A 25,961-nucleotide genomic window follows, 5' to 3' on the forward strand; every position below is an offset into this window, starting at 1 on the left:
TTTTAGGGCACTGATTGCAAGAATAGAAAATTCCTAAAGATAGTTTAACATATGTTTGAAAACTAATAACACGTAAAAACCTCTTATAGAAAATTAGTGAAACCGCAATTATAAATTAAATATTATGGTTTGTTTGACATGATATCGATCCTTTATGATAAAAAAATCACAATACGATTTCGATGGTTGAATAATAATCAGCCCTATTTATTATTCATCAATCGAAATGTGTTCGTATTTATACTTTTACGCCGGTAAAAAAGAATGCAACGATTTGCTTCGTAAAGAAAATGATTATTTGAATTTTTTTAACTTCGGTATGCAATTTTATAAATGTGTAACAATTTTTGACTCTTCAAAATCGAGTACGGTAGCATTTCTTCATACGACATAAGACCTCCCTTAGGTGATGTGACTATTGGTAGTTTTGACGCCAGGAACGTGATGTTTTAGCGTAGAGATGTAACACACGAAACACCTTTGTCAGACGAGTAGAGCAGTCTTCAGTATAAATGGACACTAATGGGTTGCTTTCGGCTCCTCTACCTTGTCCTTCACATCTTCGCCGTGTATACTTTGTAAAACATTTGTAGTTGAATGTTGGCATATTAAACATATTAGTATACTGATCACATAAAACTACACAAGACTAACTGTACATGGTCACAGGTTTATTTATTACTGTGCATTGTTTTGAAGATGCGCTGGAGGGGGTTGTTAGTAAACGAGGCCAACTGTACATGGTCACAGGTTTATTTATTACTGTGCATTGTTTTGAAGATGCGCTGGAGGTTTGTTGGTAAACGAGGCCAACTGTACATGGTCACAGGTTTTTATTACTGTGCATTGTTTTGAAGATGCGCTGGAGGGGGTTGGTGGTAAACGAGGCCAACTGTACATGGTCACAGGTTTATTTATTACTGTGTATTGTATTGAAGATGCGCTGGAGGGGGTTGTTGGTAAACGAGGCCAACTGTACATGGTCACAGGTTTTTATTACTGTGCGTTGTTTTTAAGATGCGCTGGAGGGGGTTCTTGGTAAACGAGGCCAACTGTACAAGGTCACAGGTTTTTATTACTGTGCATTATTTTGAAGATGCGCTGGAGGGGGTTGTTGGTAAACGAGGCCAACTGTACATGGTCACAGGTTTTTATTACTGTGCATTGTTTTGAAGATGCGCTGGAGGGGGTTGTTGGTAAACGAGGCCAACTGTACATGGTCACAGGTTTATTTATTACTGTGCATTGTTTTGAAGATGCGCTGGAGGGGGTTGTTGGTAAATGAGGCCAACTGTACATGGTCACAGGTTTATTTATTACTGTGCATTGTTTAGAAGAGGAGGTTGTTGGTAAACGAGGCCAACTGTACATGGTCACAGGTTTATTTATTAATGTGCATTGTTTAGAAGAGGAGGTTGTTGGTAAACGAGGCCAACTGTACATGGTCACAGGTTTATTTATTACTGTGCATTGTTTTGAAGATGCGCTGGAGGGGGTTGTTGGTAAACGAGGCCAACTGTACATGGTCACAGGTTTTTATTACTGTGCATTGTTTTGAAGATGCGCTGGAGGGGGTTGGTGGTAAACGAGGCCAACTGTACATGGTCACAGGTTTATTTATTACTGTGCATTGTATTGAAGATGCGCTGGAGGGGGTTGTTGGTAAACGAGGCCAACTGTACATGGTCACAGGTTTATTTATTACTGTGCATTGTTTAGAAGAGGAGGTTGTTGGTAAACGAGGCCAACTGTACATGGTCGTAGGTTTATTTATTACTGTGCATTGTTTAGAAGAGGAGGTTGTTGGTAAACGAGGCCAACTGTACATGGTCACAGGTTTATTTATTACTGTGCATTGTTTTGAAGATGCGCTGGAGGGGGTTGTTGGTAAACGAGGCCAACTGTACATGGTCACAGGTTTTTATTACTGTGCATTGTTTTGAAGATACGCTGGAGGGGGTTGTTGGTAAACGAGGCCAACTGTACATGGTCACAGGTTTTTATTACTGTGCATTGTTTTGAAGATGCGCTGGAGGGGGTTGTTGGTAAACGAGGTCAACTGTACATGGTCACAGGTTTTTATTACTGTGCATTGTTTTGAAGATGCGCTGGAGGGGGTTGTTGGTAAACGAGGCCAACTGTACATGGTCACAGGTTTTTATTGCTGTGCATTGTCTTGAAGATGCACTGGGAGGGGTTGTTGGTAAACGAGGCCAACTGTACATGGTCACAGGTTTTTATTAATGTGCATTGTCTTGAAGATGCGCTGGGGGGGTTGTTGGTAAACGAGGCCAACTGTACATGGTCACAGGTTTTTATTACTGTGCATTGTTATGAAGATGCACTGGAGGGGGTTGTTGGTATACGAGGCCGACTGTACATGGTCACAGGTTTATTTATTACTGTGCATTGTTTTGAAGATGCGCTGGAGGGGGTTGTTGGTAAACGAGGCCAGCTGTACATGGTCACAGGTTTATTTATTACTGTGCATTGTTTTGAAGATGCGCTGGAGGGGGTTGTTAGTAAACGAGGCCAACTGTACATGGGTTGCTTTCGGCTCCTCTACCTTGTCCTTCACATCTTCGCCGTGTATACTTTGTAAAACATTTGTAGTTGAATGTTGGCATATTAAACATATTAGTATACTGATCACATAAAACTACACAAGACTAACTGTACATGGTCACAGGTTTATTTATTACTGTGCATTGTTTTGAAGATGCGCTGGAGGGGGTTGTTAGTAAACGAGGCCAACTGTACATGGTCACAGGTTTATTTATTACTGTGCATTGTTTTGAAGATGCGCTGGAGGTTTGTTGGTAAACGAAGCCAACTGTACATGGTCACAGGTTTTTATTACTGTGCATTGTTTTGAAGATGCGCTGGAGGGGGTTGGTGGTAAACGAGGCCAACTGTACATGGTCACAGGTTTATTTATTACTGTGTATTGTATTGAAGATGCGCTGGAGGGGGTTGTTGGTAAACGAGGCCAACTGTACATGGTCACAGGTTTTTATTACTGTGCGTTGTTTTTAAGATGCGCTGGAGGGGGTTCTTGGTAAACGAGGCCAACTGTACAAGGTCACAGGTTTTTATTACTGTGCATTATTTTGAAGATGCGCTGGAGGGGGTTGTTGGTAAACGAGGCCAACTGTACATGGTCACAGGTTTTTATTACTGTGCATTGTTTTGAAGATGCGCTGGAGGGGGTTGTTGGTAAACGAGGCCAACTGTACATGGTCACAGGTTTATTTATTACTGTGCATTGTTTTGAAGATGCGCTGGAGGGGGTTGTTGGTAAATGAGGCCAACTGTACATGGTCACAGGTTTATTTATTACTGTGCATTGTTTAGAAGAGGAGGTTGTTGGTAAACGAGGCCAACTGTACATGGTCACAGGTTTATTTATTACTGTGCATTGTTTTGAAGATGCGCTGGAGGGGGTTGTTGGTAAACGAGGCCAACTGTACATGGTCACAGGTTTTTATTACTGTGCATTGTTTTGAAGATGCGCTGGAGGGGGTTGGTGGTAAACGAGGCCAACTGTACATGGTCACAGGTTTATTTATTACTGTGCATTGTTTTGAAGATGCGCTGGAGGGTGTTGTTGGTAAACGAGGCCAACTGTACATGGTCACAGGTTTATTTATTACTGTGCATTGTTTAGAAGAGGAGGTTGTTGGTAAACGAGGCCAACTGTACATGGTCGTAGGTTTATTTATTACTGTGCATTGTTTAGAAGAGGAGGTTGTTGGTAAACGAGGCCAACTGTACATGGTCACAGGTTTATTTATTACTGTGCATTGTTTAGAAGAGGAGGTTGTTGGTAAACGAGGCCAACTGTACATGGTCACAGGTTTATTTATTACTGTGCATTGTTTTGAAGATGCGCTGGAGGGGGTTGTTGGTAAACGAGGCCAACTGTACATGGTCACAGGTTTTTATTACTGTGCATTGTTTTGAAGATGCGCTGGAGGGGGTTGGTGGTAAACGAGGCCAACTGTACATGGTCACAGGTTTATTTATTACTGTGCATTGTTTTGAAGATGAGCTGGAGGGTGTTGTTGGTAAACGAGGCCAACTGTACATGGTCACAGGTTTATTTATTACTGTGCATTGTTTAGAAGAGGAGGTTGTTGGTAAACGAGGCCAACTGTACATGGTCGTAGGTTTATTTATTACTGTGCATTGTTTAGAAGAGGAGGTTGTTGGTAAACGAGGCCAACTGTACATGGTCACAGGTTTATTTATTACTGTGCATTGTTTTGAAGATGCGCTGGAGGGGGTTGTTGGTAAACGAGGCCAACTGTACATGGTCACAGGTTTTTATTACTGTGCATTGTTTTGAAGATACGCTGGAGGGGGTTGTTGGTAAACGAGGCCAACTGTACATGGTCACAGGTTTTTATTACTGTGCATTGTTTTGAAGATGCGCTGGAGGGGGTTGTTGGTAAACGAGGTCAACTGTACATGGTCACAGGTTTTTATTACTGTGCATTGTTTTGAAGATGCGCTGGAGGGGGTTGTTGGTAAACGAGGCCAACTGTACATGGTCACAGGTTTTTATTGCTGTGCATTGTCTTGAAGATGCACTGGGAGGGGTTGTTGGTAAACGAGGCCAACTGTACATGGTCACAGGTTTTTATTACTGTGCATTGTCTTGAAGATGCGCTGGAGGGGGTTGTTGGTAAACGAGGCCAACTGTACATGGTCACAGGTTTTTATTACTGTGCATTGTTATGAAGATGCACTGGAGGGGGTTGTTGGTATACGAGGCCGACTGTACATGGTCACAGGTTTATTTATTACTGTGCATTGTTTTGAAGATGCGCTGGAGGGGGTTGTTGGTAAACGAGGCCAGCTGTACATGGTCACAGGTTTATTTATTACTGTGCATTGTTTTGAAGATGCGCTGGAGGGGGTTGTTGGTAAACGAGGCCAACTGTACATGGTCACAGGTTTTTATTACTGTGCATTGTTTTGAAGATGCGCTGGAGGGGGTTGTTGGTAAACGAGGCCAACTGTACATGGTCACAGGTTTTTATTACTGTGCATTTTTTTGAAGATGCGCTGGAGGGGGTTGTTGGTAAACGAGGCCAACTGTACATGGTCACAGGTTTTTATTGCTGTGCATTGTCTTGAAGATGCACTGGGAGGGGTTGTTGGTAAACGAGGCCAACTGTACATGGTCACAGGTTTTTATTACTGTGCATTGTTTTGAAGATGCGCTGGAGGGGGTTGTTGGTAAACGAGGCCAACTGTACATGGTCACAGGTTTTTATTACTGTGCATTGTCTTGAAGATGCACTGGGAGGGGTTGTTGGTAAACGAGGCCAACTGTACATGGTCACAGGTTTTTATTACTGTGCATTGTTTTGAAGATGCGCTGGAGGGGGTTGTTGGTAAACGAGGCCAACTGTACATGGTCACAGGTTTTTATTACTGTGCATTGTCTTGAAGATGCACTGGAGGGGGTTGTTGGTATACGAGGCCGACTGTACATGGTCACAGGTTTATTTATTACTGTGCATTGTTTTGAAGATGCACTGGGAGGGGTTGTTGGTAAACGAGGCCAACTCGTCACAGGTCACAGGTTTTTATTACTGTGCATTGTTTAGAAGATGCGCTGGAGGGGGTTGTTGGTAAACGAGGCCAACTGTACATGGTCACAGGTTATTTATTACTGTGTACTGTTTTGCAGATGCGCTGGAGGGAGTTGTGGGCTGGAAGAGGAAGCGTGGCAGGAGACCTCCTCAGTTGATGGCTCATATCAAAAGTAAGTCATACATTCGTTATGCCAATTAGGGTAGAATCACTAGGAACATTTGATTTAGTATGTCTTTGGTAGAATAATAATAAGTAGTTCGTGATAAATCATCCATAAGCAATTTTGTATTTGTTTGATAAATTCACAGCACTAACTTCGAAGGATTTTATGTTATGCAACTGTATACTCAAACCCTTTAGATCGTTCAACTGTTGATTTTTATATTTTGTAATGCATCCTTATAGTAATTACGAAAATGCATAAGGTATGATTGGTTATTTTTATATTTTCAATCCTAGCAGTATGTATTTATCAATATCACAAGATGTTGTGAAAGGTACCATCCTGTGCTGAAAAGATTAAAACTATAGGGAAATACACCGTAAAAACATAATGTTAAATTGATTAAAGAACCGGTTACTGTATAGTAAAAATCATTCCTTCAATTCAATTCGAGAGTCCTCATTTCAGCATGTTTTGGTTGGGTATATTTTATATTCTTCGGATATGTTGCGAATAGTGTAGCCTTAAGTATAAGTGCAATATATTGGTCTGCTCGATGAGATAAAATAATATTTACCTATCTAATCTCAAATGTTGTTTATTCATAAAGTTGTGATAAACAATATCTATAGCTGTTTCATCGCCATTATTTGTATTTTGGTTTAACGTTAAATGTCCGTGGATTATTTCCTCGATATATGGGTTGTTTTGAGAATCTACTAAAAGTTCGTTTAACCACCAAACAAATTCAGCCGGAACCGATCAAAATACTTCCAACGAAAACAATCCACGCAATTTATATACTTACAGCACTAATAGTCAATATACCCCACTTGTTGTGAGCACACAAATAATCACAAATATATGCACGACAATAATTATTTGATATTTGAGCACGATAGAACCCTTCTGCATGATCTCACATAGCATTAGACATTAGACAGGCACAATCACACCACAGTTACCAACACAACAACAATGAACATTGTCTGTTACAGGTCCACCAACATTGCTGCACAAGAAGACAGTATTACAAACACAACTTTAAACTGTGACGTGTAAAGTGCGTAACGTGTGTGTATCGTGCGTGGTGAGTGTGCGTGCGTGTGTCAGTGTAGCACTTTATATGCGCAACAATGGGCAAAGGTGATAAGAGAGGCGTTCAACAAAAGCCTGATGGTGAGTTTGCCAAACAGTTATCAGTCTGTCTCTTTATCTTTCTCTTCATTTTTCTAATGCACGATTGGTCATACTGGGTGTTCAAGACCATCCGAACTTCACCGTATTTACTGTCGTTCACTCTATGTAGACACTAAACTCTACCCTACTTCACCACTAGCATGTGTCAATGTAAAATTATTGTATTGGTTTTATGTGTACAAATACAAATGCTATTACATTTTATGTTTTTAATATACACTCACTTATAAATCTTTCATACTATTTACGCCTCTCTTGTAAATAATCTGCAATCCAGATGTATAATAATCTTCTCAATTTGCGTTTACATTTATACGTGATTTAATTAATCCATCTATACTCTAAAAGACTCTTGGCTGATTTCATTGAATAACACTTCCAGCTAAATAAATGTGTTTATGGGTTGTATATAATAATCTCTAAAACATTATGAAAATATATGTTTCGACAGAAACTGTAATAGTGTACAATATTGTAAATAGGCCTTTATAAATAGGTTAGCAAATGCGAGTTAATAAATGGCCTTTGCATTAATCATCAGGCTCAAATGGATAACATTTCTTTTCATTAACCCATTGAATTATATTCATACGATAAATGTGTGCAGTTTCAGACTTGAAGGTAATTATATAAAAATAAAAAAATACATCGTACTTGTATACTCGGTAAAGAAGATTGTACTTCCTACCCTTCATGTTATGACATTATGTAATATGAATTCATAGTCTTATTCCGAGCAAAGTTGTATGAGAGGTACGTAGGTTATAAATAGTCAGGAATAGAACCTGTCATTAGTAATTAATATATTTTGTTCTCTGATCTACAAATCTCAGGCACACGAAGGTAGGAAACACACTTTCAAGTTTATATAAGTCGTTTTGACACATAAATTGAATGAGTCTTGTTACTGTTCTGTAAGCCAATAAGTTCCCTTGAGTACAATTAGAAGATTGTGTTTGGCATCGGATTTCAATTCTACTCGAGAAGACAATGGAGTTTATTGGTTCAAAGTTCTCGCAGAAGTCGGATCTCAGTGTCTCAGGATTAGAGAGTCTCTGAGTAATTATTACAGCGAACCTGTAACCAAAGTATAAGTCTACGTAGCATAGTTTCAGGGCTTGTAGGGAGCAACGCAACAACGATAAAAGACTCACTAACTAGCAACGGACCTCTAACCAAAGTGTAAGTCTACGTAGCATAGTTTCAGGGCTTGTAGGGAGCAACGCGACAACGATAAAAGATTTTGTACTAGCAACGGACCTCTAACCAAAGTGTAAGTCTACGTAGCATAGTTTCAGGGCTTGTAGGGAGCAACGCAACAACGATAAAAGACTCACTAACTAGCAACGGACCTCTAACCAAAGTGTAAGTCTACGTAGCATAGTTTCAGGGCTTGTAGGGAGCAACGCAACAACGATAAAAGACTCACTAACTAGCAACGGACCTCTAACCAAAGTATGAGTCTACGTAGCATAGTTTCAGGGCTTGTAGGGAGCAACGCAACAACGATAAAAGACTCACTAACTAGCAACGGACCTGTAACCAAAGTATGAGTCTACGTAGCACAGTTTCAGGGTTTGTAGGGAGCAACGCAACAACGATTCAAGACTCACTAACTAACAACAGACCTGTAACCAAAGTATGAGTCTACGTAGCATAGTTGCACGGCGTATAGGGAGCAACGCAACAATGATTCAAGACTCACTAACTAACAACGGACCTGTAACCAAAGTATGAGTCTACGTAGCATAGTTGCACGGCGTATAGGGAGCAACGCAACAATGATTCAAGACTCACTAACTAACAACAGACCTGTAACCAAAGTATGAGTCTACGTAGCATAGTTGCACGGCGTATAGGGAGCAACGCAACAATGATTCAAGACTCACTAACTAACAACGGACCTGTAACCAAAGTATGAGTCTACGTAGCATAGTTGCACGGCGTATAGGGAGCAAAGCAACAACGATTCAAGACTCACTAACTAACAACAGACCTGTAACCAAAGTATGAGTCTACGTAGCATAGTTGCACGGCGTATAGGGAGCAACGTAACAATGATTCAAGACTCACTAACTAACAACGGACCTGTAACCAAAGTATGAGTCTACGTAGCATAGTTGCACGGCGTATAGGGAGCAAAGCAACAACGATTCAAGACTCACTAACTAACAACAGACCTGTAACCAAAGTATGAGTCTACGTAGCATAGTTGCACGGCGTATAGGGAGCAACGCAACAATGATTCAAGACTCACTAACTAACAACGGACCTGTAACCAAAGTATGAGTCTACGTAGCATAGTTGCGCGGCGTATAGGGAGCAACGTAAAAATGATTCAAGACTCACTAACTAACAACGGACCTGTAACCAAAGTATGAGTCTACGTAGCATAGTTGCGCGGCGTATAGGGAGCAACGCAACAACGATTCAAGACTCACTAACTAACAACGGACCTGTAACCAAAGTATGAGTCTACGTAGCATAGTTGCGCGGCGTATAGGGAGCAACGCAACAACGATTCAAGACTCACTAACTAACAACAGACCTGTAACCAAAGTATGAGTCTACGTAGCATAGTTGCTGGGCTTGTACAGAGCAACTATTAAGACTCACTAAATAGATCTACGTAGCATAGTTGTTTTGCTAAACAAGCTAGGCCCACTGTAAAACATTTGGCTTATGTTTCCTTAACTAATTGAGACTTTGGGCAACCTGCGGGAACCTGGGCTAGGACATGAGGAAACCCTACTTCCTTTGACTTGGCTATTTACCAAAGATACTTATCATTTTACGGAATAATACAGATTTGTGAATATGGCTATTAACTTGGACCTTAAGTTAAAAAAATACATTATAAATTTTAAAAAGACAAGCCTTATTATATAAAAACCTAGACATCAAATCAACTAAGACAGTATTCTTATATAGTAATAGAAAAAAAACCAATTCAATTGACTCACGAATATGAACGTATTAGACCAAGTTATCGCGGTAAACAGTTGATGTCCTCTAAAAAAACAAACAACGACTATTATGTTCTAATATTATTGAATTTGCAAAGTTTCAATGATTAATATACCTTAAGAGCCCCCTACATTGTTAATTTTTGAACGGGTGCATATACATATGTAAACGAGCTTCGATATACGTTACTAGGGTAATGTAAAGTACTTTTTAGGGGTATTTTGAATTTCAGCCCCCCACTCCCATATAGGGGTTGATTAAATTAAGGTACCTTAAATTTGTTTTTTTAATGGCAACCCCTATCAAGTAGCACATCATTTTAAAGAGCTTAAAAAATAAAAAAATGCCGAAAATCCAACCTTGATACGGAAAGTTTTCAAAATGTTACGGCAAGAAATGTTAGACGTTAATTTAACTGAAACTTTACATTCCATCATTTTTTTCATGGCTATACATTTTCAAATGTCAGTACACGTGATGATATAACGCACTGTTTAACATGATTTTGAATTTCATCACCACCCCCTAAAACTATTAATCAATTAATTTTAAGTGGTCCCCACCAACCCATATTTAAGGGAGGGGGGGTGAATTTCAAAATACTGTACCACCAAAAAGTAATTTACATTACCTTAGTAACGTGTATCAAAGCTCGTTTGAATATAGAGGTTCACAAATTAACCAAGGGGACTATTTTTTATATGAAATAACTACTTGATATTTATTTACATATAGTTGTGAGAAAGGATAGGAGGATCCTATCCTTTCTCACACCTATTCTCAGGCAATAAGCCCTTTCTCTCCGAACCTGATATTTATTTATGATATGCTATTATTTCTTTAAAAACATTTCTTCATTAGAACGATGGACTAATGATAAATATGAAATAGAAACACCTCTTGACCTCTTTCTAGTATAAAACTTGAGATGTTATTAGCAATCAGAGGGTTTATACAACAATAATGCTCCAAACATTCCATTTGTTTAGTATTTTGTACGTGATTGTTAAAATACAGTAAATTTGTTTTATTCTAAAATATTGTTTACCTCGTGGAACCAGTATCGAAAATAATTGAAAATCTTTGTCAATGAGTCTTTTTAAAGAAGTATTTATTGTTTTTTTTTACTATGTACAGCACAATAATACCTTACAAAAGAGAAACAATAACCACCTTAGGTTAGATTAGAACCTATGTCGGTGGATTTAATACACTTGACTAGCTAAAGTTCTTAAGTATTGAAGAGGTGGTTTGTCCGGTTGTTTAAATAATTTTGTTATGATTAGCCTACAGTGAATGTGAGTATTACACAGTGATCATCTTCAGCACAAAGTAAAAACCAAACATATATAAAAAATAATACAAAATTAAGTAAAAAAAATACTCATACAGTATTACCTAAAATCTATATACATCTCAATAATATACATTCTGCATCTTCTAAACTTAATGAACAAGGCAACAGATGCCTAGAGAAATCTGCTACAGAGGTGGTTTTGTATGGTAGACTACTAAACATTTTACGTGCAAGATATAAATAGAACTTTTTAAGATATTAATTTTGTTTTTGGAACAATGTTTAGTACATGAAAAAATTGTAATGAATCCCATCGTTTTAAAGGAATACTGTATCTGGGAATTGCCTGTTCCTTTTAAATAAACTATCTGACAATAAATACACAATTTATTAATTATTAATGTACGTACAAACACATTCAAGGGAATTGTTTGTGGTATAAACTACATACTTAGTCAAAACTTTAGTTTTACGTCTTGATTAACGAAATCATCGTTTATAAATGAATAAACGAGAACCTCTAGAAGATAATGTGGTCCAACCTCGATGCAAATGAATGGCAGCTCAACAACGAACCTATAACACATGAAATGTATTTTGATGGGGATATTATTTGCTACAACACAACAGCTCGCTGTCTTGGGGCATATATCTCACCCTTGTATTCATATTCTAAGTACTTCCTCTGGGCAAGCTTTATTACTTCCCCTCCCTTATCTAACTGTTGCTTCCGATTTGTATTATCTCTCTGCAAATGTATTGGAAAATTAACTCAAGCTGAATAGTCACCAACAATGGCCTTAATCAGAAAATTAACTGCATGAATTATCAATATATGGAGAGTAAATAATTTTTAACCTCATCCTTTAAATATGCTAGTCAGAGCATTGTCATTTGCAAAATAAATGTTACTTTGGTATTTTATTTTTTAAGCCGGCTGGCTTAAGTACAATTATTACAATAAGATTAGCAAACAGTGTAAATAACATTGGTTCAGTGAGTACCAAAGTTTCCTGCTTTCAGGCAAAGAAATGGGAAGTTTTTAATACTTTTTAAAAGCCTTTAATGGAGCATAACCATTTACAGGCCAAATTTGTTTAAAATATATGTACATATAAATATGTGTATATTGTTTTAAATTTTATCAGGATAGTGTTATATTAAAAAAATGTTATCATCATACTATACTAATATTATAAATGTGAAAATTTGTGTGTTTGTTTGTTTATTTGAAGTTCAATAACGCATTAACTACTGGTCCGATTGGGCTAAAATGTGTTATGATGATAGCTCACATTCCCGATTAACATAAAAACAAGAAAGAAATAATCAAAAATCCTTTTGGGCTCCGCCTCAGTGGCTCTGGAGTGTCCCATGTTAATCTTATGAGTATCTATATATTAATATAGGCAAGCATGTTTCTTTAATACTTTTTTTCGTGTGCATCGCAGGGAAAATCTATGCATACTGTTAGAAAGATATTTTCATATAGACGTTCAGAATCCCTTTATAAATTAAAATAGGCTCAAAAGTAAGCACAAAAAATGAATTAGAATTAAAACAATTAACATGTACCCTATGGGTTGTCATGCTGGTGAAGAAATAATAACAAAATATAAACGGAAAATCTAAACAAATGGAAGACATTACAATCACATGTTTTATTTACAGTGTGGGGTGAAAATAGAGAAGTCTGTACATTACATATTTTTGGATGACCACTAGTTGATATTTAAAAGGAACTAAAGCATTTTCTAAGCTGTTCTGTCAACTACACAACTTGGTTCTATGATTTTCAATATTATTACAAAGTTATAAGTTCTACCAACAGGGTGCATCACTTAATTTTTTTTGCATTCATGCCAACTGTTAATTTGAACAGAACAGCGACAAAAAGCTGTGATACACAATAAGAACTGTCAAAGTAGGATGGTTTATAGTTAATTTATAAATAATCCTTTGATATCCTGCAAATATTCGATAATTTAATATTTTTTGTTTAGGTGTAGTGGTAGAACATTATGGCTATGGTAGATGTAATATACTATAGCATACCGTAAATTAAAAGAACCAAATTTTCTCAAATCTCTCCCAACTGCAATAAGCATTTTATACTTATACGCCAACTCCGTACGAAGGACGGGTATTCTGCTAGTTTTAAATATTTCTGATACGCAAGCAAATAACAGCAACTGATAAATTTAACTTCTAATATTTTGGTACCAATAAGCTAGTTAATCATCTATTATTTGTTTTGTTTTGCTTTTTAGAATAAAGAAAAACATTCATATAATACATTAAAAACCTAGGAAAAAAACTCTTTTGGTAGACTTACCTTAAATATAGATAAACTTACTAATTAAAATAAACTTCGAGTCAAATTAGAGCTGTTGCCCTTTAGGAAACTTAAAACAAAAACATACACTAATCCAAGACTTGTATGTATTGCCTCTAAGACTACTGCAATTGTTTATTACCTATAAGGTCTAAACAGAATGTTTTATTCATCACATTTAACACAACACGATAAATAAATTGTCATATAATAACAATACTTGGATTATAATAAAGTATTTTTAGTATTTAATTATGTTCTATAATAGAACATATTGCCACTTGCTTAGACGAAATAATAATTCATTAATATTGTAAACAAAATACAGGATCATTTTTTTTATTAAATTGCAGGTAAAATGTATACTTTATAGTAATTCTAATTCCTCTAGATCTGTGTACAACCCAAATCATGAAATAATAGATTATAATATTTTCTTTCTTATTCATGGAAATTTCAGTTGCAATGATCAAAATGACTTTTTTAATTATTAGGCTAGAGAGAAAATTTAACTTAATATAAGTATAAAAAAATATTTTAACACAGCTACATGATGAACACCTGTGTCACCGTTGATGTGCGGGTTATTGAGAGGTAGATGTACCAACAGTAGTGGCGATCTAAAACGGTCAACTTTGCTGAGCTAAGGTGGTCAGCGAAGCTCAGCTAAACGTTCTACCCCCGGGTTAATCTCTATAAATTTGCATATATATGGATGTATTGTATGGTGAGAACGTGGCACTCGCTACGAGCGCAATAGTATGTTACTTGCAGTCAGATAAATTGGCCTTTACTGGACTGAACCCAGACACACGGCATAATAAGACTGGGTGACGTCTATTATGATCAGTTACCCATGACAGTGCTAGATGGGTGAGGTGGGGAGGTAAGTAAACTGAGCAATGACACCTGACCTAATTAGCGTCACTGTTTTATTAGTGACGTCGATGAGTTATGCTCAGTTACCCATGACAGTGCTAGATGGGTGAGGTAGGGTGGTAAGTAAACTGAGCAATGACACCTGACCTAATTAGCGTCAATGTTTTATTAGTGACGTCGATGAGTTATGCTCAGTTATCCATGACAGTGCTAGATGGGTGAGTTGGGGAGGTAAGTAAACTGAGCAATGACACCTGACCTAATTAGCGTCACTGTTTTATTAGTGACGTCGATGAGTTATGCTCAGTTACCCATGACAGTGCTAGATGGGTGAGGTGGGGAGGTAAGTAAACTGAGCAATGACACCTGACCTAATTAGCGTCACTGTTTAATTAGTGACGTCGATGAGTTATGCTCAGTTACCCATGACAGTGCTAGATGGATGAGTTTGGGAGGTAAGTAAACTGAGCAACGATACCTGACCTAATTAGCGTCACTGTTTTATTAGTGACGTCGATGAGTTATGCTCAGTTACCCATGACAGTGCTAGATGGGTGAGGTAGAGAAGTAAGTAAACTGAGCAACGATACCTGACCTAATTAGCTTCACTGTTTTATTAGTGACGTCGATGAGTTATGCTCAGTTACCCATGACTTTGCTAGATGGGCGAGGTAGGGAGGTAAGTAAGTAAACTAAGCAACGATACCTGACCTAATTAGCCTCACTATTTGATCAGTGATGTCGATGAGTTATGCTCAGGTACCTCTGGTAGTGCTAGATTGGTGAGGTTGGTTTCAACATGATTACTGATGGGATTTTGTGTTTCCTAGCAAACACTTAATCCATCAAAAAATAGAACCAACCTTGTTTGTACGAGACGTTGATGAGGTCTAACATAGGCAATACATACAAGTCTTGGATTAGTGCATGTTTTGGTTTTAAGTTTCCTAAAGGGCAACAGTTCTAATTTGACTCGAAGTTTATTTTAATTAGTAAGTTTATTTATATTTAAAAGTCTACCAAAGGAGTATTTTCCTAGGTTTTTAATGTATTATATGAATGTTTTTCTTTATTCTAAAAGGAAAACAAAACAAATAATAGAATTCACTACGTTTATTGGTACCAAAATATTAGAAGTTAAATCTATCAGTTGCTTTTATTTGCTTGCGTATCAAAAATATTTCAAACTAGCAGAATACCCGTCCTTCGTACGGAGTTGGCGTATAAGTATAAAATGCTTATTGCAGTTGGGAGAGGACACGGTTTGAGAAAATTTGGTTCTTTTAATTTAGGGTATGCTATAGTATAACACATCTACCATAGCCATAATGTTCTACCACTACACCTAAACAAAAAATATTAAATTATCGAATAACTGCATGATATCAAAGGATTATTTGGGGGTTATTTGAAAAAGATAGGTCTGAACAATCAAGTATATTATTGTTAGGGAAGAATGTCTCCAAATATAAGTTAACACCCCTAAGACTTATCATTATAGCCATGCAAGACCATGGCAAACATGTTATTTCCACACAAATAAGGGTGCTCTGATTGTAGTTTTGCTGATTTCTGTTGTAGCCGCGGCAGCTCCAAGCTTTATTTCGGTCACGTAACTCAGCGCCCCCAGAGCCCATAACAACTTGGTCCGTTGACAGTTGTACTAGTTGTGATTTGAAATTGTTCAAGTGTCAAAAAATCATCATGCTTCCAACACACTCGATGCCATCCTTCAAGCACTTATGTTTTGAAGAGGAATTGATGAAAATTTAAAGAGCACATACATACGTATATACATATATACATATACAGATCATATATACATTTGCAGAATATATGATTTCCCTAAATCATGATAGTTTGTGACATGCAAAATACATGCAGATCATATATACATTTGCAGAATGTATGATTTCCCTTAATCATGATAGTTTGTGACATGCAAAATAAACTGTATAATTTGCTTAATGATTTGTAATTGTCTACAATAAAGTACATAAAATCGACAATAAATGATATTTTTATATGCTTCTTGTTGGTTCTAAAGACTTTCTAAATAATAACACACAATATACACGTCTTAAGAACGATTTCTGCACTATAGTACATTTTTACTAATTAGCTTTTTGAAGGAGTCTCTTAAATAAATAAAAAACTACCTATGTGGAAAATCCCAAACAATATCTGGCCTCAAAATTAAATTATAAGCGTCTGCCAAATAAGTATTTAAGAAACATGTTTTGTATGTAATGAAAACATTGAATGGCTTGATATGATTAATATATTAAAAAATGATAATATAATGTATCCATTTAACACAGTTGCATTTGCTTATTGAATATGATAAAATATATTTGAACGCAAACCAATCATGTGGAGGGCTCATCTTTTCAACTTGTGAAAAATACAGTAATATGTCTTCATATCACAAACAGCTGTTTACAAACGTCGTGCCTGGAACACAAGGTAAGTGGAGTGACCAGAACCAGCTATTGGATAATTTACGACATGTGTATCATATGTAAGCGAAATTAATATTGCATTCAGTTTTCAGTTCCATTTTCTTTACATTGAGAAACCTAATTATTTCACTTCAGTACAAACATCATCATCGGTATCTCCACTCTTGTCAGACATTATGTGATAAGATTATGTTTGCCCTTATACTATGTTGTCCAAAGGGAGAGAACGCTTTTTCCTTTTTACCCAGACGTATATCTTATATTCTTGTCTGATGATGACAAATGGTATGTAGCCTACCTGGGTAGTATATTGTGGCAAATATAACATACGGTTGTTTCACTCACCACAATTTATCTTTATTGCAACGAACCAATCCATTTATAAAACCTACTTTCAACGAAACATATTCATATTCATATTCATGATAACCTTTATAGTTCGAGTTGGCTTGTTAGTTGTTACAGTATTTGTGTATGTGGAGTTATGTAGATATGTCTAACAAGGATTATGATAGTTCTTTTAATACTATGTTTTTATAAGTAATATTCGAATCGTTAAAGCGTTCTTCCTATCATTAACTCCTTACTTTTATTACTCTATTCGTGATAATATTAATTAAAAACCTTTGACGTTTGCAATTAGCTAATTAGTTACTTATTTAGTTTAAATATACACACACATCTATAATACCTACAATTCTATAATTTGGTCGGTCAATTTTCTTCATTGCATAGAAGGTTGTTTATTGTAACCAAAGTGTCAATTTAAAAAATCTATCAAACACCACGATTCCTTATACTAACATAGGGTTGCAATTGGAAATTCGTGTCGTTATAGTTTGGGCCAATATATAGATAAGTTTTTAGCAAAGTTTTTTCTATAAAGGACCACTGAATTTGAAACCTCTTCTCTACAGTTATTCTTAAGTTCTGCAATATACATACACTCTTAACTGAGAATATCGGATAACAGTTTGATATCCAGGCCTACTTTCACAAGACGGAACCTGCGCTTATTTACCTCGCATGGTTTATATGGAATTCTGATAATGATAATTGTAGTTGATTGGGAGGTTTCAACAATGATCTAACACAAGTTACATTATAAAACTCCATCGAGGAAAAGCTTTTAGCTACAAACAATCTATATCCTTAGTGCGTTATAATGCCAACGAGAGTTTCTGAAATTCTAAAATTTCTTATCAATATTACTATAAATCAATTTAAAAACCTCTTACCCTACTGATGTCAGATTGATACATTCATAAATGAATGCTTTGTTAAGATTACCTATGGCATATCTAATACTTTTCTAAGATACCTAAAAATACTTAAGGAATTTTTAACTAATAATTTTAAGGATACATAAAAAAATAAATTAGATGTTACAACTCATTTATGATCAATTAAAAAAGTGTATATGGCTTGATGTTCTTTAGCCATAGTTAATAATAATAGTTTGGATCCAAAGCCATTGAAAACCTTACAATTAAGACTTCAATAAGCTTATAATGGTAGTGAGAAACAAATTCTAAAAATCTAGAATCATTAAGTGTTAAAAAAGTTTCATTTTACTTTAGAAGAGTTTGATTTATGTTAAGGATAACAATGGAACTTGAGCCAATCTTGTTAATAAGTTCGATCGTTCTGTCAACTGTCATTAGCGTCTGACAGATGAATTTTGTTGTATACTTTAAAAATAAACAGCGTTGAATTTAATTAATGGACTACTTTATGTATCGTGCAGGCCTGACATTGAAACAGGAAATACTTAAAAGGTCATTATTGAAATTATTTTTTCAAGAATACAAGTTTTATAAATCAACACATCTTATCGTTTAAAATATTTAAAACAAATGCTATCCAATCATGGTTTGTTTTGTATGGTAACAAATGAACACAACATGAAATGAGGCAATGACTATTATTTAAGAAGCATTTTTCTCTAATGAATAAATATGAATATAAATAAAACTAGCTTAACCCGTCGTGGCTTTGCTCACGAAAATTTAAGTTAAACATACATGTGAATACTTAAAAGTTTAACTAAGAGAGAACTTCTTCAATTTAAAAAGCCTGTCCTTCCAACAGGAGCTTCGGATTGCTCACTCTGAAACCACTATGTTATGTTTTTGGCCAGAAAACTATTCCCGCTGTATCTCCTTTCACTTGGACCCGCTCGCTTAAACTTGACTCTTCAATAGTACAGTCAGTGCTCCCATAACTTTATTGAAAAATATTACGTATATTATAAGCAACATTAGGTAACATAAAAACCTTGCACAATTGTGGTTCTTATAACCCTCAAAGGCCTAAACAGTTGCAGGCCTTTAATACTTAATACTTTAATACTTTCTTATGAAATGGCGACCATACAAAGTAGGTATTTTAAGCAAAGTATGAATGGAGATGAGTGTAGGATGAGTGGCGCGATCTTGTAGTCTTGTTAGTGACTAAGGCCGACATTCCTTAGACACAGCTGTTAATTAAAAGCCCATACAGCTAATGGCAACGAAGGGACCTACAGTTTATAGTGGAATCCGAACCACATTTTTGCCTTGGTATATACGAATTGGTCTAATTATCAGGATAGTACTACGGATAGACGTAGTACTCTCTCGTGCAGACGTTAATCCACACCAGGGAGTATCGCATCCACAGTGCAAGCCTATAAATATCCACAATTCGTGACCTCCTAGTAGCTGGATTACAGGACGACGCCACCCGTCCCAGTCTAATTTAAAATATGTAAAATATGCCTACAGTGTATACGGTACGTTGTTTTCACCAAGCGGAATGTACACACATAAAAGTGGCTTTTCTGAAACCTCCAGTAAAAAAGAATTATGAAACCTCGATATTATGAATACATGTAACTACGAAAAAGCATAAATAACCGATTCACTATATGGGAAATTCGCTAAAAGCATTTTGTAATTCACTTCAGCAGTTAATAATTCATTATCAGCCAAAAACATAAAGCATCTGCAATTGCATGATTGGGACATTTTTAGCCTATATGTAGGGATGAACGTGATCGATTTTACTTATGATCTTCTCTCTTGAGTAACCTTTATAAATAATCATAAAGTAAATAACAATATTACTAGTGGCTTGTAGGGACATAAGTCCCTAAAAACTCAAATGTAAAACAAATTATTGTAATATTTAAACAAACTCAGAATCAAATTATCTATGAGTCAGGATAGATATCCCTGGAAAACATATCTTTTGTGTGAAAAACAGTTTGTTGTTTGTCTTTGTTTGCTTTTGTTGGTGTTATTGTCAATAAATAATTTAACTCTGCTAAAGGCAGCTAACTTGTTTGTGAATTAACAAGTAAGTATTGGTTTACTAAGTTGCTTTGGTCTTTTGGTTAATGAAGATAAAAAGGCTTCCCTGATTAAAATATTGGAAATTGTCCTCGTCAAATATGAAAAGGCAAATAAAGGTCATAAGTTTAATTCTTGGTCAAAACAGCTAAATTATCTCACCGGCAAAGTTATCTTTTCTTAGTTTATGCTGCTGTTGTAAAGGTGTAACAAAATTAGTTAAAAGGAAAGGCATTCAATGACCAAACTTAACCCTAGATTTGTTTCTGATCAACATTAAAAAAAAACTAATATTAGCCTAGTGTAAGTTTATGAAGTGGTATTCCTCCTAAAGGTGAGATTGAATTTATATAATTCTTCTATCAAAAAAGTGCCTAATCAACGCCTGATTACTATTTTGAGACTGGATAAGGTTCCATTAACCAGTTATCGTCGATTAAAATCTTAAGAATTCAGAATTGACTTACAATTAAAAATCTAAAGAATTCAATTGACTATATAATTACTGGGTATTTTACTGGGTTAAGATAGAGACCTCTAGTTTGCGTTGTTAGTTTTATTTTAGCAATACCTTCAAAATGAGGGGTCACGATCGATGGGGCTTAACATTGTAAAATGTTGAGTTTCCCCCAAAATCCCCCATTTTGGGGATATACACGAAGTTGTGGTTATGCCCAAAAAGTACTTAATAACATACCATAAATGTGTGCAGAGTTTAATTTATCTAGTGTGAACCGTTACAAAATTTACAGGGGGTCTCAAGACTTAAAAAGCTGTAAGTTAAATTTCACTTCTGAGAATTTCAATTGGCTGCAATTTTTTATTGGATTGAGATAGAGACCTGTAGTTTGCGTTGTTGGTTTTCTTTTACTATGACCTTCAACATGAAGGGTCACTCGATGGGTCTTACCGTTTAAAATTTTTGAGTTTCCCCCAAAATCCCCCATTTTGGGGATATACACCAAGTGGCGGTTGTGCCAAAAAGTACTTCATAACATGCCAAAAAGTTGTGCCGAGTTTAGTTTTTCTAGTATAGGCCGTTACAAAATTAACAGGGGGTTTCCAGACTTTTTACTAAACTTGTACAGTATATAGAAGACTAGTTTCTCTTTTTAATTCAATTATACAAGAGGAATGTCAAAGTTATAATATGTCTAACATTGAATGGTTTTCAAAAATTAGGATACATGTTACGTGTAGACCAGATGTTGAAGTCAATATATTATCGTTACATTTGATATACAGGCATAGACTTATGCACAGGCTAGATGTTGTAGTCCAGTTTATCATATTATCTTTAGTGAGTGGAGGGAATTAATGTGTAAACCGCATCAACAAGGTAAATCAATACTATCACACCGTAGATGTCTTGTGTAGCAATGAGGCCATAGCCCATGTCTAGGCTGGATAATGTGATTAGGTCCAGATTGTCTCTGTATCGACAGTGAGTTAAGGGTAATAGTGAGTAAACTGCATCAACAAGGTAAATCAATACTATCACACCGTAGATGTCTTGTGTAGCAATGAGGCCATAGCCCAAGTCTAGGCTGGATAATCTGATTAGGTCCAGATTGTCTCTGTATCGACAGTGAGTTAAGGGTAATAGTGAGTAAACTGCATCAACAAGGTAAATCAATACTATCACACCGTCGATGTCTTGTATGGCAATGAGGCTATAGCCCATGTCTAGGCTGGATAATGTGATTAGGTCCAGATTGTCTCTGTATCAACCGTGAGTAAAGGGAACTAGTGAGTAAACTGTATCAACAAGGTAAATCAATAATATCGCACCGTAGATGTCTTGTGTAGCAATGAGGCCATAGCCCATGTCGAGGCTAGATAATATGATTAGGTCAAGATTGTCTCTGTATCAACAGTGAGTTAAGGGTAATAGTGAGTAAACTGCATCAACAATGTAAATCAATACTATCACACCGTAGATGTCTTGTGTAGCAATGAGGCCATAGCCCATGTCTAGGCTGGATAATGTGATTAGGTCCAGATTGTCTCTGTATTGACAGTGAGTTAAGGGTAATAGTGAGTAAACTGCATCAACAAGGTAAATCAATACTATCACACTGTAGATGTCTTGTGTAGCAATGAGGCCATAGCCCATGTCTAGGCTGGATAATGTGATTAGGTCCAGATTGTCTCTGTATCGACAGTGAGTTAAGGGTAATAGTGAGTAAACTGCATCAACAAGGTAAATCAATACTATCGCACCGTAGATGTCTTGTGTAGCAATGAGGCCATAGCCCATGTCTAGGCTGGATAATGTGATTAGGTCAAGATTGTCTCTGTATCGACAGTGAGTTAAGGGTAATAGTGAGTAAACTGCATCAACAAGGTAAATCAATACTATCACACTGTAGATGTCTTGTGTAGCAATGAGGCCATAGCCCAAGTCTAGGCTGGATAATGTGATTAGGTCCAGATTGTCTCTGTATTTACCGTGAGTGAAGGGTAATAGTGAGTAAACTGCATCAACAAGGTAAATCAATACTATCACACCGTAGATGTCTTGTATGGCAATGAGGCTATAGCCCATGTCTAGGCTGGATAATGTGATTAGGTCCAGATTGTCTCTGTATCGACAGTGAGTTAAGGGTAATAGTGAGTAAACTGCATCAACAAGGTAAATCAATACTATCACACCGTAGATGTCTTGTGTAGCAATGAGGCTATAGCCCATGTCTAGGCTGGATAATGTGATTAGGTCCAGATTGTCTCTGTATCGACAGTGAGTTAAGGGTAATAGTGAGTAAACTGCATCAACAAGGTAAATCAATACTATCACACCGTAGATGTCTTGTGTAGCAATGAGGCCATAGCCCATGTCTAGGCTGGATAATGTGATTAGGTCCAGATTGTCTCTGTATCGACAGTGAGTTAAGGGTAATAGTGAGTAAACTGCATCAACAAGGTAAATCAATACTATCACACCGTAGATGTCTTGTGTAGCAATGAGGCCATAGCCCAAGTCTAGGCTGGATAATGTGATTAGGTCCAGATTGTCTCTGTATCGACAGTGAGTTAAGGGTAATAGTGAGTAAACTGCATCAACAAGGTAAATCAATACTATCACACCGTAGATGTCTTGTGTAGCAATGAGGCCATAGCCCATGTCTAGGCTGGATAATGTGATTAGGTCAAGATTGTCTCTGTATCGACAGTGAGTTAAGGGTAATAGTGAGTAAACTGCATCAACAAGGTAAATCAATACTATCACACCGTAGATGTCTTGTGTAGCAATGAGGCCATAGCCCATGTCTAGGCTGGATAATGTGATTAGGTCCAGATTGTCTCCGTATCGACAGTGAGTTAAGGGTAATAGTGAGTAAACTGCATCAACAAGGTAAATCAATACTATCACACCGTAGATGTCTTGTGTAGCAATGAGGCCATAGCCCAAGTCTAGGCTGGATAATGTGATTAGGTCCAGATTGTCTCTGTATCGTAAGGGTAATAGTGAGTAAACTGCATCAACAAGGTAAATCAATACTATCACACCGTAGATGTCTTGTGTAGCAATGAGGCCATAGCCCATGTCTAGGCTGGATAATGTGATTAGGCCAAGATTGTCTCTGTATCGACAGTGAGTTAAGGGTAATAGTGAGTAAACTGCATCAACAAGGTAAATCAATACTATCGCACCGTAGATGTCTTGTGTAGCAATGAGGCCATAGCCCATGTCTAGGCTGGATAATGTGATTAGGTCCAGATTGTCTCCGTATCGACAGTGAGTTAAGGGTAATAGTGAGTAAACTGCATCAACAAGGTAAATCAATACTATCACACCGTAGATGTCTTGTGTAGCAATGAGGCCATAGCCCAAGTCTAGGCTGGATAATGTGATTAGGTCCAGATTGTCTCTGTATCGTAAGGGTAATAGTGAGTAAACTGCATCAACAAGGTAAATCAATACTATCACACCGTAGATGTCTTGTGTAGCAATGAGGCCATAGCCCATGTCTAGGCTGGATAATGTGATTAGGTCCAGATTGTCTCTGTATCGACAGTGAGTTAAGGGTAATAGTGAGTAAACTGCATCAACAAGGTAAATCAATACTATCGCACCGTAGATGTCTTGTGTAGCAATGAGGCCATAGCCCATGTCTAGGCTGGATAATGTGATTAGGTCAAGATTGTCTCTGTATCGACAGTGAGTTAAGGGTAATAGTGAGTAAACTGCATCAACAAGGTAAATCAATACTATCACACTGTAGATGTCTTGTGTAGCAATGAGGCCATAGCCCATGTCTAGGCTGGATAATGTGATTAGGTCAAGATTGTCTCTGTATCGACAGTGAGTTAAGGGTAATAGTGAGTAAACTGCATCAACAAGGTAAATCAATACTATCACACTGTAGATGTCTTGTGTAGCAATGAGGCCATAGCCCATGTCTAGGCTAGATAATATGATTAGGTCAAGATTGTCTCTGTATCGACAGTGAGTTAAGGGTAATAGTGAGTAAACTGCATCAACAAGGTAAATCAATACTATCACACTGTAGATGTCTTGTGTAGCAATGAGGCCATAGCCCATGTCTAGGCTGGATAATGTGATTAGGTCCAGATTGTCTCTGTATCGACAGTGAGTTAAGGGTACCGTAATAGTGAGTAAACTGCATCAACAAGGTAAATCAATACTATCACACTGTAGATGTCTTGTGTAGCAATGAGGCCATAGCCCAAGTCTAGGCTGGATAATGTGATTAGGTCCAGATTGTCTCTGTATCCACAGTGAGTAAAAGGTAAAGTGAGTAAACTGCATCAACAAGGTAAATCAATACTATCACACCGTAAGTGTCTTGTATGACAATGAGAACCACTGTAAACTATCTGTCATTTATAATGATTGGTTACCACAAGCAGCTAAGGTTCTGATTGTACGATTACTGATTTTATCTGGTTTCAACTACTGTTCCGCTTTTCTGCTAATGGTAACATTATTTCAAAACAGAATTTAAGGTAGATGAATAAAAGGTGCAGCATTGGTGCCATCTGGTTTGTTTTGGTTTCCAAGCCGTCGTGAACATTAGGGTCGTTTTTAAAGAGCCTTCCTTGGATTTATTTCAATTTAGAGTTAAAAGCTAAGTTGATCGTTATTCTTTTAATGAGCTTTAAGTTTAATAATTTAACTGGCATAATTTAAACCTTTTAAAATGGCATGTTAGGTTTTTTGACAAATGTATTCGTAAATAAAATGAAACTGTAAAGACTGAGTATTTTGATAGGAAGCAATTTATATTCACTTATTTCACTTTTGGTCTATGACAAAACACGTTAGAAAAAATTAACCCCATGTCCCAACATTGTAACATGTTTTTACAACCCGAATGTTGGACATCACAGGAAGGCGTAATTTTGTATGGTTAACGAGCTGTTTGCAATCACTGCGGCAGCGGCAATACAGTTTGGTTATCATCAATGACGGGAGGTCACGCGCTCCGGAGCTCGCCGCTTAGATAGTGAAGATTGACTTGACAGTCAGTCGCAGCCACAGCTCTAGCACATCACCAGATACTGTAGTCTGACACATAAACAGATAAACAGACGGTAGCAAACACAGAAACATTTCCATTCACACACGGTGCTAGGATGTGGGTGCAACAGCTCGTAGCCACAGCTCTAGGACATCACCAGATACTGTAGTCTGACACATTAACAGATAAACAGACGGTAGCAAACACAGAAACATTTCCATTTACACACGGTG

General features: G+C 36.9%; 1 protein-coding gene across 1 annotated transcript in view; it reads left to right on the forward strand.

Moving 5' to 3' along the window:
• Positions 1–25,961, forward strand: part of LOC128983477 (uncharacterized) — a 270,262-nt gene that overhangs the window by 70,050 nt on the left and 174,251 nt on the right. The window contains exons 2-3 of the mRNA XM_054402775.1: positions 5,702–5,776; positions 6,769–6,949. Of these exons, the coding sequence (XP_054258750.1) occupies positions 6,907–6,949 (43 nt within the window). The 5' untranslated portion in view covers positions 5,702–5,776; positions 6,769–6,906. The remainder of the gene's footprint in view (positions 1–5,701; positions 5,777–6,768; positions 6,950–25,961) is intronic.

The sequence above is a fragment of the Macrosteles quadrilineatus genome, unplaced genomic scaffold (genome assembly GCF_028750875.1).
Source record: "Macrosteles quadrilineatus isolate MER2022 unplaced genomic scaffold, UCM_ALF_1.0 Scaffold_1__1_contigs__length_201487025, whole genome shotgun sequence".
Classification (NCBI taxonomy): Eukaryota; Metazoa; Arthropoda; class Insecta; order Hemiptera; family Cicadellidae; genus Macrosteles; species Macrosteles quadrilineatus.